An 18,634-nucleotide genomic window follows, 5' to 3' on the forward strand; every position below is an offset into this window, starting at 1 on the left:
TTTTATTATGGATTATTCCATATTGACGAAGGATTAATACTTTACTACTTTATGAAATAAAGACTTTTATTATCACAATACTGTACACTGACAACACAAAATTAAACTTTAAGCACTCTTTCAATGTGTTTGTTGTAATATTGCTAAAATAAAAGCCATATAGCAACTCGTAATTTATCCTAGGCAGGTTTGCCTTTATTTACTGAATATATTCTAATGATTTTTGCAAAGATGAATTTGAATAAATACAGAGTAAAATACAGTCTATAGGTTGTAGTTGACTTCCCCGTGTGGTTGTTATAGCATTAAAGTATAGAGTAAACGACAGTTTAAAGCAAATATATATAAAAAAAATATATAAACATTGATATATATATAAAAAATTTCCCTTCTCACACCTATGGGTGGTGTGTGTGTCTTCCTCAATCTCGGGTCCTCTACCAGAGGCCTGGGAGGCATCTTTGCACAGCACATCATCAGTAGGGTAAAACTAACCTGTCTCACGACGGTCTAATCCCAGCTCACATTCCCTATTAGAAGCAGTTCTCTGTTATCAGCCCTCGTCCACGAGTGTCCTGTTCCAGTAGCCCATTTCTCATCAGGTTGCCCTGGTCCCCTAGCACCTGACGCGGACCTTGTTGACCCGGGCGACGTCCGAGCCGGTATGACTCCAGTGTTTGTATGATGCGATGAGGTAGGCTAGTAGCGTTAAGGACCTTGCCTAAGGGCCCACACTAGTGAGGCCCTGGTCGGGATCCTTCGGTCCCCCACCTCCCTTACTAAGTCCAGAGGACAGCCCAGGACAGAGGTGGAAATCTTGATGACCTTGTCCAGCTTCTTCCTCTCCCTCTCTGTGGGAGCCAGGTACAGGAAAGATGTTTGGTGTTGTCTGTCAACTACCTAAGGAGACCCAGGGCCTGTTTCAGAAAATGGGTTTAGTGAAAACCCAGATTTTGTTAACCCTGAGATTAGGGATACTCAGGGTTTTCAGTTTCACAAAGCGCGTTCAGATTGACTCTGAGTGAGTCAAAGAAGTGAGTCAAAGGTGACTGTGCTCAAACGTCTGCTGTACAGCTTTGTGGTCTTCCCCAACCACAGACCCACAAATCTTATCAAAGAGGAATTATTCTACAAAATTGCAGGTATCACTACAATCAACAATTGGCACATTCAGCCTGTGGCTTTTACACTTCATGTACAAATCAATTGTGTACTTTAGGGCATGATCAGCTGCATAGATGGGACTCATATTCTTATTGTGGCTCCGTCTGTAAATGTAGGTGATTATGTCAATAGGAAGTCTTTCCACAGCATTAATGTACAAGTAAATAGTGGCCTTTAGCATTCATTATGAAAGATAATTCCATCACAGCTAATCCAGATTTTTTGTTCTATGTGCTTAAGATCAAGATATATGTGGTTATATGTAATGCATCACATGTGATAACAAACATGAATGTGGCCTGGATCTGTGCACACTTACAAATTTTTCATGAGTGTGCACTAAGCCACAGATTTGCCCATAATGAGTACTAACATACACCTCCCTGTGTTCCGTTATCCATGTATCTCTATATGTATATTAAAATGTTAAACTGCCTGGTCTCCTTTTTATAGGAGAGTTTGATGCTTACCTCCTTAGTGACAGAGGATACTCCTGCCAGCCATATCTTTTATTACCTTATCCTGGTCCCACACCACAATTTCAATTCAGCTCACAGCAGGACATAGGCCAGAACTGAAATGACCATGGGCATAGTCAAGGCCCAGTTCCAGTGCCTTCAGAGGCTCAGGATCACACCAGACAGGGCCTGTGACATAATTGTTGTGTGTGTGGTTCGCCACAACATAGCGACAATGCAAAGAGAGTAATGTCCTGCACCAACAGAAAGTGAAACAGTCCATCTTGACTACCCTCAATATGTGCCAGATGCCAGAATAATTAGGTACACAATTTATTTTAATCATTTTGCATATTAAAATAAAGAGAACATATATGTATCAAGTTTTTATTTCCTGTAAGTACAGATGCAATAAATGGTCATTTTATTTTGTTTAGACCATCATACATAGTGGCACCATATCACCTTACCCACCGTTAACTTCTGTTACAAGTATAATTTGTACAGTTGTTTCACTGGGAGGTAGAAGAACACAAAAAGAGTGAAGTTCATAGTGCCATAGCCACTTAGTATCATTGCAAGTCATTATTCAACAAAAGACACAATCTTACAGTGGCTAGTTGGGCAGTGGATGTGGATGGATGGATCGCTCCTCTTCATTACTACTCTGTGATATGTAATGATAAATAATTCACTAATAATAACCTGTAGGGTTGCACCTGCAGGGACATTGAACATGCCCAGAGGGGCACATTAATGTTGGAACATGAGAAGTTTAAAAAAAAAAAATATCGCATTGTCAGCAGTTTTCTGCCATGCCAGCTCATGTTCTTCTGCTGCTGTGTTGGTATTGCTTTTTTTTAAAAATAAAAATATATGCTCATGTTCTGCATACAAGGCAATTAAAACTTCCAGTTCCACTGAGGAAAAACATGTGTAAGGCGTCACCACTGTTGCCATGGTAAATCACTGTATCTGTGTTCCACTGATGTGGATTTTTATATGTTGTCAGGCACGTGCTTTACTCAGGGTAAATTAATTCTGGGTTGATTGAAGTAATTCTGATCCAGTTTTCTGAAACCAGAGTTTCTCATGTCAAGGTCAATCAACCCAGAGTTCAGCATCAACCCAGGTTTGTTAAACCTGGTTTGTGAAACAGGCCCCTGGAATAGAAGACACAGTGGAGTTGATGGTGTTGGCTGACCTATTGGACAGCCCAGGAACAGGAAATGCAGTGGCAGTGACAAAGACAGGTGATGCAGTGGCGTCAATGGTTTCAACCAACCCACTGGGAAGACTAAGAAAAGGCAATGCAGTGACGTTTGTGATGGAAACCAACTCACTGGGAATATCAGGAACAGGGACTGCAGTGGCATCTGTAGTGGAATTTGACCCACTGAGAAAAGCAGGAACAAGAGACACAGCAGCATTGGCATTGGAAACCAATCCACTGGGAGGACCAGAAACAGAGAGTGCAGTGGTGTTGGCAGCAGAGTCTGACCCACTGGGAAAACAAAGAACGGAGCCTCAGGGTCTGCATACTGAGGTCTGCGAGCTTGGAAATTGGGCAGTGCTGGAAAATCGGGCTGGGGCAACAGAGATTCTGGCTTGTCGGGCATGGGCACTGGAGGCACAGACTGCTGAACTGGAGACGCAAACTGGGGAAATGGAGAAGAAAATGGCTGACAACAGAGCAGGTAGTGTGGACCTGGCTATGCCTGAAGAGCCTGGGACTCTGGCTGGAAAGCACTGGACTTTGGCTGGAGACAAAGTATGTTTACTGAATGTCATGAATTCTAAAAAGTAAAAGGGACAAGCATCTTTGTTGGGTATCTGCTGCCTGTCGCACTGAAAGAATTGAAGAAACCAGATTGTAGGAGTTATGCTTTGTCTGATCACATAGGAGGGAGGAAACAGAACCTTCATCCAGACAGTAGGGAGTACAGAAAAAATCCTCTAGTCCTCAGCAGTGTCTATAACCAGGGAATACAGGCAGACACAGTTTAAGGTAAAGCAATCAAAATCAAAGTTACCAAACTAATTAGGGAACCACACGAAATAATTACAAAATAAAAGTCCAAAATAGAAATCTAGAGCTGAATCATGAAAGATGCAAACCATGTTTGCCCTTTTGTATTGAGAGGGAAGATTCAAGGATAAATTAAATGAATGAAAACAATGATTGCAATCCTCCATCTTTATGTTGCAGGTATAGTTATAATCACCTTTCACATTTTATAGTTTAATTTATCAAAGTTGCCATGACATGACTATAGGAAACTGTTCAGAAACCAGTAGCATTAGTCATGTGTTCCAGCAGCTACCAGACATGTCACCTGTGTGGTGCAAATAATCCTCTCCAACAACACAGCATTGTATAACACTTTAAAGGCAATATGTTTGCTAGTGACATTGGGAATACTTGCATTGTACACTTTGCCACACCATAAGAAAGTATTTAAAGAACCTATACAGGTTCAACTGTAAAGTTTTTGCTAGGATTAGGATGATGGAGCACATGCAAGCTCAGAAAAACATTTTCTGTTAGTTCATTGACTTTCTGTGAACCTTTCATTTGGCTGTATTTTCTATGTGTATGTGCTCAGTCATGTAACAGTGATGCAAATGTGAGAACAACTTTTACATACAAGGAAACTTTAGTGGAGACAACAGAGTATTCCTCAGACAATAAGGGAGGCTCTTCTCACGTTTGATTATTGTTCCTCATTAAATTGGACTCTGTGGGTATGTTGTCTTATTAGTCAGATCATTAAGTGGCCGTGAGTCCCCAGGTTGATGAGATGAGATGAAACAGGCAGGAGTGTGTATATGTGTGTATGTGCCTGTTTGTTTGGGACAAAGGCAGCTCAGGGACCAACAACCACTCAATACTTTCACACCTTTAATTGAAGGCTGTTGCATCACATCATCTAACTGGAGACATGGTCAAGAACAGTTGAGCATTTGGATCAAAGTGCATTAAACTTTAAAGATAACGAAATATGTAATGAGAGGGGTTTGTATTTTATACTATGGTACTTCTACCGATAGCACTGACTGGGCTAGAGACATTACAGTGGTAAAAGAAGATAAGGAAAACAAAATCTAAAGTCATATAGTACAAATGGTGTTGAGTTCATTCTTGTGTAGTATTTTATTCCTGGTCAAAAATGGACACTCCACTATATCTGATTTTAAATCCATAATAAATATAACATCACCTGTTATTTTAGATTGTTTTGCTAGCTTAAGATCTTGCTAAAATTTTTGAATTCTATTTGCTAATAGTGGTGTATAGGTGTCATTGACCTGAGCCCTGTTTTTGAGTTAACCCTCTGGGGTTTAAGGGTGCGCTAAAAAGAAAGGTTTTTAGCCTGAACTTCAACATTGCCAGAGAGGAGGTCTGTCTAACATCATTGAGAAGACTATACTGTACATGATTGTGTTTTTTGAGAAAACAGCATTTATGTATGGTTGGTGAAAAACTAAAATTTTTAAGTTATTGAAATAATGTCATTAATCACATTGGTTCAAAAGACTTTTAAGAACTGCACCTTGTAGGATAAAGTGTTTGCTTAAAAATGATGTCAAAATCATCTTGTTCACTCATCCACAGAAAACAATACACTGATCTAAAGACACTTTTTGTTTAGAAAAGACATATGCAGGAAGGTGTGTCTGACCATGAATAATCGTGATTTACCTGAGAAGACAAAGACCCGCACAATGAGCTACATAATGAGCCTTTCAGTCAGAAATGCGGCCGAGAGGGAATTACTGCAGTACAATACAGATGAAAATGTTTGTCACCTGAGTCATGTTTTTCCTCTTAGGACAAAGTAAACTATTCATCACTGTCTGGAACATATGAAGTGCTTCTTCACCCGCGTAACATGCCATCATCCCAACGCTCAGAAAAAGTGAGTAAATTCTATGATGAAGTTTGACGTTTTATTATATTTCTCGGGGGCGTTCACATAATTACCTGGTTTACCTGTCATGATTTGGGACTTCCTGCCGGGGACCTTTATTTTGTAGAGACTTCCTTTTTCCCTTGCTCTGGTCCCTGGCAACTTCACCCTAGTTATTACTGTTCATTGATTTCACCTGTGTTCAATCACCTTTTGTGTTCTCCCTATTTATACCTCCCTCTTCCCTTTGTTCCCTGCCAAAGCATTAGTTGTTGTTAGTTGCTGTTGTTCATAAAGTAGTGTTAAGGTGTATTTTTTTATGACAACCGTCCCACCCGGTCTTTCGCTGTTTCAACCATCTCATCCGGTCTTTGTAGACTTACCGTCTCACCCAGTTCCCGTGCATTTTGGATTTTGAGTTTGCCCTGGAGATCCCAGATCTCATTTGGGTCCTGCTTTCTCTCCCACAGCTACACTCCGACACCAGTACATGACATCACCTCAGATTATTTCCATATGAACAGTTCGCTCAGTGTGAGGCGAGATCACATTAGTTATAATGAGGTGAGACAGTAGAAACCGTACTGCTCCTTGCATTCATACGGATTAAATAAAAAGAAATAATTTGTTTTTGACTTGAATTGCTTCATTTAAAAGAAAACATTTTAAGCTCTCAAGTCATATGTTTCTCATCTCTTTGAGGCAAGTATACACTGAGATAAAGGTTGTTTTATTTACGTGCCTGTGAAGAGGGATGACAGAGAAGACAGAGAGTGTACCCTGTTTGCTATCTTTTTGTTGTCATTATGAGTGTATACAAATAAAACTAGACCCTTGACAGATTCGAATGATACATTGCTCTTATCTGTATGATCAACATTGACAGAGTAATTTAAGTTTGTTTTGGCGTTATCATGAGAAGATGCCACAAAATCCGGTTTGGGGGTCACAGCCCCGGGGATGCCGATTACCATGGGGACCACTTTTGCCTTCAGCTTCCACATCTTTTCTAGCTCTTCGTTCAGTCCTCGGTATGTCTCAAGCTTCTCATGTTCCTTCTTTCTGATGTTGCTATCACTTGGGATTACTACATCTAAAACTATGGCCATCTTCTGCTGTTTGTCCACCACTACTGTTTGTCGGTCCCACAGGATCTTAGCTCAGTCATTCTCCATCACCTTTGGAGGTGTATCCCATTTTGACCTTGGGACCTCAAGCCCATACTCGGCATACACTATGCCAGCGACTTGGTTATGGCATTTCATGTATGGACCTGCAACCTGCTGTTATGTGCTGGATTGTGTCAGAGGCATCTTTGCACAGCCTACACCTGGGGTCCTGCCTGGTGTGGCAGATAACAGCCAGAACTTGTGCTCAGGGCCTGTTCTTGTGCTGCTGTGATTAGTGCTTCTGTGCTGTCTTTCAGTCCAGCCTTTTCCAGCCATTGGTAGGACTTTTCGATATCAGCCACATCTTCTATCTGTTGGTGGTACATACCATGCAGGGGTTTGTCCTGCCATGATGTCTTGCTCCTTTCCCTCTGCTTCGGGCTTCTGTTGCCTGAGATATTCACTAAGTACGCCATCGTTCAGGGCCATCTTCCTGATTTACTCATGGATCTTTGCTGTTTCCTCTTAGATTGTGGCTCACCAATCCTCGACCCCCTTCCTTCCTCTTAGTGTACAGTCTCAGGGTGCTTGATTTGGAGTGAAACCCTCCATGCATTGTCAGGGGGTTTAGGCCTATGCAGAACCACAGCAGGGACAGAGCATCTCCTTGGTAGATGCTGCACTTGATGGAACCTTGGGCAATTGGCTTGCGGCTAGCCACTAGGGTTGTTTTCCACAGTCCCATTGAGTTCCTTATAAAGGTTCTTAGAGTCCTATTGATGTTGTATAGCTCCAAGCATTCCAGGATCCATGTGCCATTGATCCACTGAATCAATGGCTTTCCTGTAGTCAATCCAGGCGGTGAACAGGTTGGTATATCTGGTCTTATGGTCTCGAGTGACCGCTATCTACAAGTAGGCAAGGCAAGGCAAGTTTATTTGTATAGCACAATTCATAAACAGAGTAATTCAAAGTGCTTTACAGAAATAAAGACAAGTTAAGAGTACATATGCAAAAATCAAAACAGGAGACAGCAATTAGTGAAAAATGAACTTAAAATAAAATAAGGAGAATATGTGCAGATAAAACATTTTAGATGAAACACTTTCACTTCTCATATGCCGCGCTAAAAAGAAAAGCTTTTAGCTTGTACTTAAACATTGCCAGAGATGAGGTCTGTCTAACATAATCAGGAAGACTATTCTAGGTTTTAGCTGCATAAAACTGAAACGCTGCTTCTCCATTTTTAGTCCTGACTGCATGAACACAAGGCCTGTCCCTGATGTTTTCAGAGTTCAAGATAATTAATATGGCATCAACATGTCAGAGATGTACTGTGGCGCTGAGCCATGAAGAGACTTATGCACAAGCAGTGCTGTTTTGCCAAAATATAACTGTAGTCTATTCACTGAGCAACAGGAAGCCAGTGCAGAGATCTGAGAACAGGAGTAATGTGGTTGTACTTCCTGGTTCTAGTCAGGACCTGAGCAGGAGCGTTCTGAATGTACTGTAGCTGCCTGACAGTTCATTTTGAGAGCCCCATGACCAGGCCGTTACAGTAATCTAACCTGCTGGAGATAAATACATGGATGAGTCTTTCCATGTGTGGTTTAGACATGATCCCTTTGATTCTTGCAATGTTTTTGAGATGGTAAAATGCTGACAATGTTTCAGATTCAATGTGGCTGTCAACACCGGTAGGTGATGTTTTGCTCCTCTGGTGTTCTTACTCATTCCTTTCTGGGCCCTGCTGAGTTATTGAGCCATGTGCTTACTCATCTTAGCTGCTATGTTGCCAGGCACATGCTTTACTCAGGGTAAATTAATTCTGGGTTGATTGAAGTAATTCTGATCTAGTTTTCTGAAACCAGAGTTTCCCATGTCAAGGTCAATCAACCCAGAGTTCAGCATCAACCCTGGCATGAGCTTCCATGTTGTGCAGAAGGAGATTATCAGGCAGTAGTTGGATGGGACTGCTCCCTTTTGGGGGTCCTTCACAATCAGGACTGTCCTGCCTTTTCAGTTAGCCATAGAGGGTGAGTCCCATCCATCACTCAAAAGAACTATTCAGGAATTGCTTTTTTCAATTAAGGAACATCTCAAAACTTTGAAGAATGGTGTCTAAAGTTGAGCTAGAGATGATGATCCATGCCTTTGTGTCATCATGTTTAGCCTAGCCATACTATGGCAAGCCATTTGAGCATAAATTAGATATCCTTGAAATCAGATGTTCATTTCACATACTAGTTCAGTCTTTGTCAGAACTAGTTCGACGTTTGATTGCATTAGTTGGACATAGTTGAACAAGAACCCTTACTAGTCATGCTTTCTCAGCAACTAGTGGCATTTCTGTCCAGCTAGTTCCAGGAAAAGCCCTACTATCAATGCCAGTCACTGCACTAGTAGGACCAAAGTCCCAACTAGTCAGCTTTTTGATGTACTAGTGGCCATCTGGATGACACTAGTAAGGCTAAAAGTCCTACTAGTTAACTAGTGTGCTGAAAGAAATATGACAAGTTTACTAGTCAAGCATGAGTTTGGCTCACTAGTGAAATAGTGACCAGCATTTGTCTGCACTAGTTCACTAGTGAGAGCCTAAATCCTCACTAGTAGTGAGGGCCAATATGCACACTAGTTAACTAGTTAAGACCTCTAGGCCTCACTAGTTAACTAGTGAGGCTAAATAATGCATACTAGTTAACTAGTGAGGTTAAAACCACACTAGTTGTACTAGTGACAGACATTTTCATGTAACTAGTAAGTTTCAAAATGTTCACTAGTTGAACTAGTGGAAGCCCAACTGCTCACTAGTGAACTACTCAAAGCTTGTTTTACTGTACTAGTTAACTTCTGGGCTCAAAATCTTTAGTAGTTAACTAGTGAAAGCCAAGTCGATCACTAGTAAAGTAGTTACACTAAATGCTAATGAAGAGGCAGGGAAGTGACATAAACCTAACCTTCCTATTGGCTCTCCTGGAGTTCAATCAAACCAAAATTTAAATTTAACTCGGTAAAGCCTGACTTGCTCCTCTGCTTCACTGCTTTGTTGAACATTTCTTAAAAGAAATACCAGGAGAGGAAATACCACTCTCCAATTTAAAGCAAAATATTATGGAGGTGGTAACAGTTAAAACTGAAGTTTGTTTACAAGGAACCATGTATAAAAATATACTATATTATTGCTGATTAGTGGTCCAAACGGAGTAAGTAGTTGACTAGTGACACTGATGTTCTCCTCAATAGTTAACTAGTGGAAGACATTTTGCCTCACTAGTGAAAGTCTGTATCAGACTATGACTGAACATGTCAGACATTTTTCCTACATGTTAGGCCTTTTCTTTAGCTAGTTTAGAATTTATTGGCACTAGTGAGCAACTATGTGCAACTAGTGAGATATTTGTTTGACATGTTGGTCTTTTTGTTGCATCAGTTAAAGTTTATGGTTTTCATTTGACTTGTTTGCAAAACCTGCTCACTAGTTGACATTTCTGTTGAACTAGTTAACTAGTGAACAGTTCCAAACATCATACATGTCAACTAGTGACACTTTACAACATTACTATTTGCACTAGTTGAGCACACAAATCGACTAGTGAGCATTTATATTGGACTGGTAAGATCAAAACTTCAACTAGTGTGTTGAAAATATCAACTAGTGCAACAAAAAGACCAACATGTTAAACAAATATCTCACTAGTTGCACATAGTCGCTCACTAGTGCCAATAAATGCTAAACTAGCTAAAGAAAAGGCCTAACATGTAGGAAAAATATCTGACATGTTCAGTCATAGTCTGAACATGTCTGATACAGACTTTCACTAGTGAGGCAAAATGTCTTCCACTAGTTGACTAGTGAGGAGAACATCATTGTCACTAGTCAACTACTTGTTGAGATTTGTTGAACTAAATATCACTATATGTGTTACTGGTGAGGACTAAATGAAGATGGCACACAGCCAAAAATTTAAGAAATCAGCCTTGCCTAAAAAAGCCGTTTTATAATGAATATCTCTTTAGAGTAATGTGGCACTGAGAAAAAGACAGGAGGCAGAGCTGGAGGTAGCAGAGCTGAAGATGCCTAGAGGAAGACCAAAAGAGGAAGTTTATGGATGTAGTGAAGGAGGACATGAGGATAGTTGGTGTGGGTGAGAAAGATACAGAGGATAGGGTTAAATGGAGGGAGATGATTTGCTGTGGTGACCCCTGAAGTAAGCAGCCAAAAGGAAAAGAAGATACCATGTGTACTATTTGTATTTTATCATGTTTACGCCTACATATTTTATTTATTCATCACTAATGGTATTCAATACTTTCACAAACAGTAATAAAGTGGAAAGTTTCTAATCTGCCACCCCAAAATTCAACTTTTTTCCTCCTTAAACGTCATTGCATTTGTATTGCTCCTTCCGCATGTGTCTTCGCCCAGGGTTGTATCACTGCAATTTTCAGTTTCAGTGACTGACACCTTGTTTGAATCATTAGAGCCAGTAAAGTGACGCTATAGTCGCCAATATGAGATTGACAGCAAGTTCAGCCAATTGGAATTTGTCGAACCCTGTGAGGGATGGAGGCCAGGCTGCTGTACTGGGAGGTGGGAAACGCCCGGAATGATTTCAGTGTAACACAGGCATTCATCTCAAAACAGTGGAGCATGGATTCTTTCATTTGAGGTGCATATTGTGTGTATTGCACAAAGTACAGTAGCAGTAGACCCAGAATTGTGGTTGACACAGTTGTTGCGTTTGGAGCATGTAAAGAAGGTTTTTAGTCCTGTAGCCCAGGCTCTGCTGTTTGATTTGCTGTATTCTGTCGGTGTTACTGTATTGTTTCAAGGTCTGTTTATTAATCCCGCCACAAAGTCCCCAAATTTGGTTACCTTCATTTGGAGATTTATGCTGCCTCCCCAGCAGACTGCAGCATAATAATAATAACCAATCCACAAAAGAGACAAATGAAGGCTTTGCCACTGATTATAAAGAAAGGGTATAAATAATTTTGGAGATGCCTTTTGTGCATCTGTGAATAAAATATCAAATAATAAACTGAATCTTCTGTCTTATCATCATCTTTTAACCCATTCTGCCAGAAAAGAGTAATTTTTCAAAAAAATTATTAACAATATGCCAAGTTTGGAATAGATATGAATTTTTGGGGGCATAACTATACGTGTGAATGATTTAAGCTTGTTGTGTATGTGTGCAGTCTGTTATTATTACAGTTTGTTGTCTGGAAAGGTGATCACATTGCTTGGGTCATTGCTTGGAAAAACACCAAGTGTACACACCAAGCTAACCCAGTTATTAGCAATTCTCATAAAATGGATTGAAAAAGACTTTTAAGTAGCTTCATCTATAGTATGATGCTCTGGTGTCTGACATCATCAAATATAAGTCCTTCATCTGATTGGACCGTTAGAAATTACAGTAGGTATGGTAATGAGACAGGGTTGATAAAAATCATGATACACAGTGTAAATGACAAAGTAATGAAGACCACACCACAGGTGCATGGACTACCTTGAACATTTAAAAGGTATGACAAACTGAAAATGCTTGTTTTCCTCTAGAGAACTCTGATATTTGTAATTTTCCATTTGTGCAGTTGTACTAATGTGTCACAGTATTCTGACATTATAACCATTGTTATTCTTTACTCAAACACTGATTTTCAGGAAACCAGAAACATGTCACCAGAAGTTAATGTCAGCAGCTCTAATGCTGACGACACACCTCTCTGCTATGCAATACATAAGGTCTCTTACATATTGATAAGTTCCCCTTCAACAATATGTGTTTTATTACACATTGTACTTGGCTCATTATCTGTTGTAACTGTATGTGGAAATCTCCTGGTAATAATCTCCATAACTTACTTCAAACAGCTCCACACTGCTACAAACTCTCTTGTTCTCTCTCTGGCTGTGGCTGACCTGCTCGTTGGTGTGCTGGTCTTTCCTTTCAACATGGTGTTCAATGTAAGCTCATGTCTGTATCATGACAGTTTATTTTGTAAAATACGAACCAGCTTTGATGTAACATTGTGCACAGCTTCCGTTTTAAATTTATGTTGTATTTCCATTGACAGATATTATGCAGTGTGTCAACCTCTGATATATAGAACTAAGATAAATGTGCATGTTGTTGTGGTCATGATCTTTGGAACGTGGACTGTTTCTGTTCTAGTTGCTGCTGGTTTTCTCGTTGCAGCATTAAACTATGAAAAATGTAAAGAAAACTGTTTTATTTATGTTCTACTTGGAGATATTTTGGCACCTGTTTTCTCATTTTACCTCCCAATGATTGTAATGTTGTGTATCTACCTGAAGATTTTCCTTGTTGCACAGAAACAGGCATGCAGCATCCAGAACACAACCTGTCAGAGCTTAAAGTCCAGAGCAACTGTCAGTAAGATGGAGCGAAAGGCCACCAAAACTCTTGCAACTGTTATGGGAGTTTTCCTGATGTGTTGTACTCCTTTTTTCCTCTGTTTTGCATTTCAGTTTTTTACTCATGAGTCAGTGCCAGTTTCAGTGTTAGAAACTCTTAACTGGTTCGCCCTGTCAAACTCAACACTCAATCCATTTATCTATGCTTTCTTTTACAGCTGGTTCCGAGCAGCTTTCAGAATCATCATTTCTGGAAAGATATTTCGAGGTGACTTTGCTCACACAAAACTCCTCTGACATATTGTTTGGAGAACTAAAATAGACACATTAATGCTGCTAAAGTCTGGCACAAAAAAGATAAAATAATAAAGTCATTAGAGTTAATGGACAGTGAAATCTGTACCTGAGCAGCATGTGTTTCTATCTTTTATTAAACTTAAAAACTGCATATCAAGGTGGAACACAAACAGAGGTTCGTTATAGTGAGATGTCATGCATCCATGTAAACAGCTTAACTATACTACGTATAAATGCATGTGTATGTGCTTGTTCCAACAGTTACTGATAGTGATGCATTGAATAAAATATTCAATATGATATTATGATCATGATACATAAATAATTTATGGAACAGGTTCAGGAAAAAGTAGATGAGGCAAAAAAGCGTTTATGATACCAATTCTGCCTCAAATAACAAAAATTACAAAGAAAAAATAACACTTTTATTTACAGGTTAATGAGAAATTTGGGTTTTGCTTTATTAACTTGAAATTCCATGACATAATCCACTTTACTTTAGTATAACTGAAACACTTCTGAATAGGGCTTTTTTTATGGAAATATAATTTCACTCTCAGTGAGAACAGTTTGCTCTAACCTTGACTATTTGATAAGGGCCCAGATGTCTTTCTGTGGGAAATCACCTCCTTTTTGTGTTACCATGAAAACTGATGTATTGGGCTGCTATCAGCCAGTGACTTTCATGCTGTACCAAGGTGCTGTGTGACTGTTACTCCTTACAAGTAAAACTTCTATATAATCTTACCAAAGTTAGTCCTCTGAGTCTATTTGTTAAAAAGAATTTACCTAACAATATGTATTTTTTTGCCAGACAAAGGAGAGAGTTGCTTCCCGTGATCAGGAAAGGCAGTAAAATACATACAGCCTGTTGATCTGAAATGATGAGAGATATCCCTGAGCTAGTGATTCACAAAATTGATATGTTTCACTGATAACCAATAATCATCTAGCCTCTTAAACTGAACAATGAAATACAAATATTGCATTAAGTTGAGGTAGGTACATTACATCATTAGGCTTTCATAGAAGAGAGCCATGTTGTAAAAAAACAAAGTAAATTAACATAGATGTCAATGATCTAGCAAATTTCTTTCCTTTTTTTTAAAAAAAATCTGCTGAATAGATACAACTGCCACTTTTGATTTTGAAAATAATAGTGTCAGCACTGCATTTAATTCAATATTAGCTTCAATTAGTTTCACTCAAAATGTTAATAAACCCACCGTTTCAATTACACCCTTGATCTTGTTCTGAACTATGGCATCGAAATTGAACATTTAATAGTTTTTCCCCAAAATCCTATTTTGTCAGATCATTCTTTAATAAATTTTGTATTCTGTCCATATAAGTAATGAACAGAACCGGTGACAAAGGGCAGCCCTGCCGGAGTCCAATGTGCATTGGGAACAGGCCTGGCTTACTACCAGCAATGCGAACCAAGCTCCTGCTCCGTTTGTAAAGAGACCGGATCGCCCTCAGCAAAGGGCCCCGGACCCCATACTCCTGGAGCACCTCCCACAGGATGTCACAAGGGACCTGGTCGAATGCCTTCTCCAAGTCCACAAAACACATGTGGACTGGTTGGGAAAACTCACATGAACCCTCGCGCATCCTCAAGAGGCTGTAGAGCTGGTCCAGTGTTCCACGGCCGGGACAGAAACCGCATTGTTCCTCCGCCCCTCCAGGTTTAACTGTCGCTGCCCACGTGGGCGTTGACGTCCCCCACCAGAATTATGGAGTCCCCAGTAGGAGCATCTTTCAGCACCCTCCCAAGAGACTCCAAAAAGGCCAGGTAATCTGTACTGTTGTTCGGCCCATAGGCCTAAGCAACAGTGAGAGACCTATGCCCGACCCGCAGGCACAGGGAAATGACCATTTCACTCTGGGGGGAAACTCCAACATGTGGCAGCTAAGCTGGGGAGCTATGAGCAAGCCCACACCAGATCGCCGTCTTTCACCGCGGCTCAAGCGGTACCGACTATCTCTAGTCGGTACCGCTTGACCTCCTGCACAAGCTCAGGCTCCTTCCCCACCAGTGAGGTGACATTCCATGTCCCAAGAGCCAGTTTCAGCATCCAGGGATCGGGTCGCAGAGGTCCCCATCCTTGACTACTGCCCGATCCACTAAGCATCGGCCCTTTATGGATCCTCCTGCGGGTTGTGGGTCCACAGAAGGGTGGCCCCACGTCGCTCTTTCGGGCTTCGCCCGGCTGGGCCCCATGGGGGGAGACCCAGCCTCCAGGCGCTCGCCAACGGGCCCCAACCCCAGGCCTGGCTCTAAGGTGGGGCCCCGGCTTTGCCATGCCTCAATCCGACTCCCTACCAAATTGATCATATTGTTGACAGTGCTGTAGCCTCACTGCATGAAACTCTTGATATTGTGGCCCCTCTGAAAAAGAAGTTAGTGAATCAGAAATTAGCTTCATGGTACAGTTCACATATTCGTACCTTAAAGCAGGCATCACGAAGGCTGGAATAGAAGGGGTGTTCCACTAATTTAAAGGATTTTTTTCTAGCCTGGAAAAACAGTCTATTACATATAAAAAAAGCTCTCTGTAAAGCCATAACTGCATACCATTCATCACTAATAGAGAATAATAAGAACAATCCCAGGTTTCTTTTCAGCACTGTAGCCAGGCTGACAAAAAGTCACAGCTCTGTTGAGCCCAATGTTCCCTTAGCTCTCAGCAGTGATGACTTTGAGTTTCTTTACAAATAAAATCAAATAAAATAAAAACTATTAGAGACAAAATTCATCAGATGCTTCCTATAGCTGCCATAATTGAATCATCTTCTACAGTAGCTCTTGAGTCATATGTAAGACCTCAGTTACAGTATGTTTAGACTGCTTCTCTCCCATAGATCTCTCTGAATTTACATCAGTAGTTGCTTCATCTAAATCATCAACATGTTTCTTAGACCCCATCCCGACTAGATTGCTTACAGACACCCTGTCATTAATTAATAATGGCAGGGTGTCAGAGCTCTGATGTTGTTTCTGGGATCTGTTGGAGCCACTCTCAGTTTGGGGGTCAGCCAGTCCCAGTTTGGGGGTCACAGCCCCAAGGGTGCCGATTACCATGGGGACCACTTTTGCCTTCAGCTTCCACATCTTTTCTAGCTCTTCTTTCAGCAATCAGTATGTCTCAAGCTTCTCATGTTCCTTCTTTCTGATGTTGCTATCACCTGGTATTATTACATCTACCACTATGGCCGACTTCTGCTGTTTGTCCACCACTACTGCCAGCGACTTGGTTATGACGTTTCATGTTTGGACCTGCAACCTGCTGTTATGTGCTGGAATGTGTCAGGGGTATCTTTGCACAGCCTGCACCTGGGGTCCTGCCTGGTGTGGTGGATCCCAGCCAGATCTTGTGCTCAGGGCCTGTTCTTGTGCTGCTATGATTAGTGCTTCTGTGCTGTCTTTCAGTCCAGCCTTTTCCAGCCATTGGTAGGACTTTTCGATATCAGCCACATCTTCTATCTGTCGGTTGTACATACCGTGCAGGGATTTGTCCTGCCATGATGTCTTGCTCCTTTCCCTCTGCTTTGGGCTTCTGTTGCCTGAGATATTCACTAAGTACGCCATCGTTCAGAGCCATCTTCCTGATTTACTCATGGATCTTTGCTGTTTCCTCTTAGATTGTGGCTCACCAATCCTCGACCCCCTTCCTTCCTTTTAGTGTACAGTCTCAGGGTGCTGGATTTGGAGTGAAACCCTCCATGCATTGTCAGGGGGTTTAGGCCTATGCAGAACCACAGCAGGGACAGAGCATCTCCTTGGTAGATGCTGCATTTGATGGAACCTTGGGCAATTGGCTTGCGGCTAGCCACTAGGGTTGTTTTCCACAGTCCCATTGAGTTCCTTATAAAGGTTCTTAGAGTCCTATTGATGTTGTATAGCTCCAAGCATTCCAGGATCCATGTGCCATTGATCCACTGAATCAATGGCTTTCCTGTAGTCAATCCAGGCGGTGAACAGGTTGGTATATCTGGTCTTATGGTCTCGAGTGACTGCTATCTACAAGTAGGCAAGGCAAGGCAAGTTTATTTGTATAGCACAATTCATAAACAGAGTAATTCAAAGTGCTTTACAGAAATAAAGACAAGTTAAGAGTACATATGCAAAAATCAAAACAGGAGACAGCAATTAGTGAAAAATGAACTTAAAATAAAATAAGGAGAATATGTGCAGATAAAACATTTTAGATGAAACACTTTCACTTCTCATATGCCGCGCTAAAAAGAAAAGCTTTTAGCTTGGACTCAAACATTGCCAGAGATGAGGTCTGTCTAACATAATCAGGAAGACTATTCTAGGTTTTAGCTGCATAAAACTGAAACGCTGCTTCTCCATTTTTAGTCCTGACTGCATGAACACAAGGCCTGTCCCTGATGTTTTCAGAGTTCAAGATAATTAATATGGCATCAACACGTCAGAGATGTACTGTGGCGCTGAGCCATGAAGAGACTTATGCACAAGCAGTGCTGTTTTGCCAAAATATAACTGTAGTCTATTCACTGAGCAACAGGAAGCCAGTGCAGAGATCTGAGAACAGGAGTAATGTGGTTGTACTTCCTGGTTCTAGTCAGGACCTGAGCAGGAGCGTTCTGAATGTACTGTAGCTGCCTGACAGTTCATTTTGAGAGCCCCATGACCAGGCCGTTACAGTAATCTAACCTGCTGGAGATAAATACATGGATGAGTCTTTCCATGTGTGGTTTAGACATGATCCCTTTGATTCTTGCAATGTTTTTGAGATGGTAAAATGCTGACAATGTTTCAGATTCAATGTGGCTGTCAACACCGGTAGGTGATGTTTTGCTCCTCTGGTGTTCTTACTCATTCCTTTCTGGGCCCTGCTGAGTTATTGAGCCATGTGCTTACTCATCTTAGCTGCTATGTTGCCAGGCACGTGCTTTACTCAGGGTAAATTAATTCTGGGTTGATTGAAGTAATTCTGATCTAGTTTTCTGAAACCAGAGTTTCCCATGTCAAGGTCAATCAACCCAGAGTTCAGCATCAACCCTGGCATGAGCTTCCATGTTGTGCAGAAGGAGATTATCAGGCAGTAGTTGGATGGGACTGCTCCCTTTTGGCGGGCCTTCACAATCAGGACTGTCCTGCCTTTTCAGTTAGCCATAGAGGGTGAGTCCCATCCATCACTCAAAAGAACTATTCAGGAATTGCTTTTTTCAATTAAGGAACATCTCAAAACTTTGAAGAATGGTGTCTAAAGTTGAGCTAGAGATGATGATCCATGCCTTTGTGTCATCATGTTTAGCCTAGCCATACTATGGCAAGCC

General features: G+C 41.1%; 1 protein-coding gene across 1 annotated transcript; it reads left to right on the top strand.

Annotated features, from left to right (window-relative positions):
- The first annotated feature begins 2,811 nt into the window (after positions 1-2,811).
- Positions 2,812-13,324, top strand: LOC113137538 (trace amine-associated receptor 1-like). Its single transcript, XM_033325092.1, has 2 exons — positions 2,812-3,393; positions 12,314-13,324. The coding sequence occupies exons 1-2, from the start codon at positions 2,812-2,814 to the stop codon at positions 13,322-13,324; spliced, it is 1,593 nt and encodes a 530-aa protein (XP_033180983.1).
- The last annotated feature ends 5,310 nt before the right edge of the window (positions 13,325-18,634 follow it).

Source organism: Mastacembelus armatus, chromosome 24 (genome assembly GCF_900324485.2).
Source record: "Mastacembelus armatus chromosome 24, fMasArm1.2, whole genome shotgun sequence".
Lineage (NCBI taxonomy): Eukaryota > Metazoa > Chordata > Actinopteri > Synbranchiformes > Mastacembelidae > Mastacembelus > Mastacembelus armatus.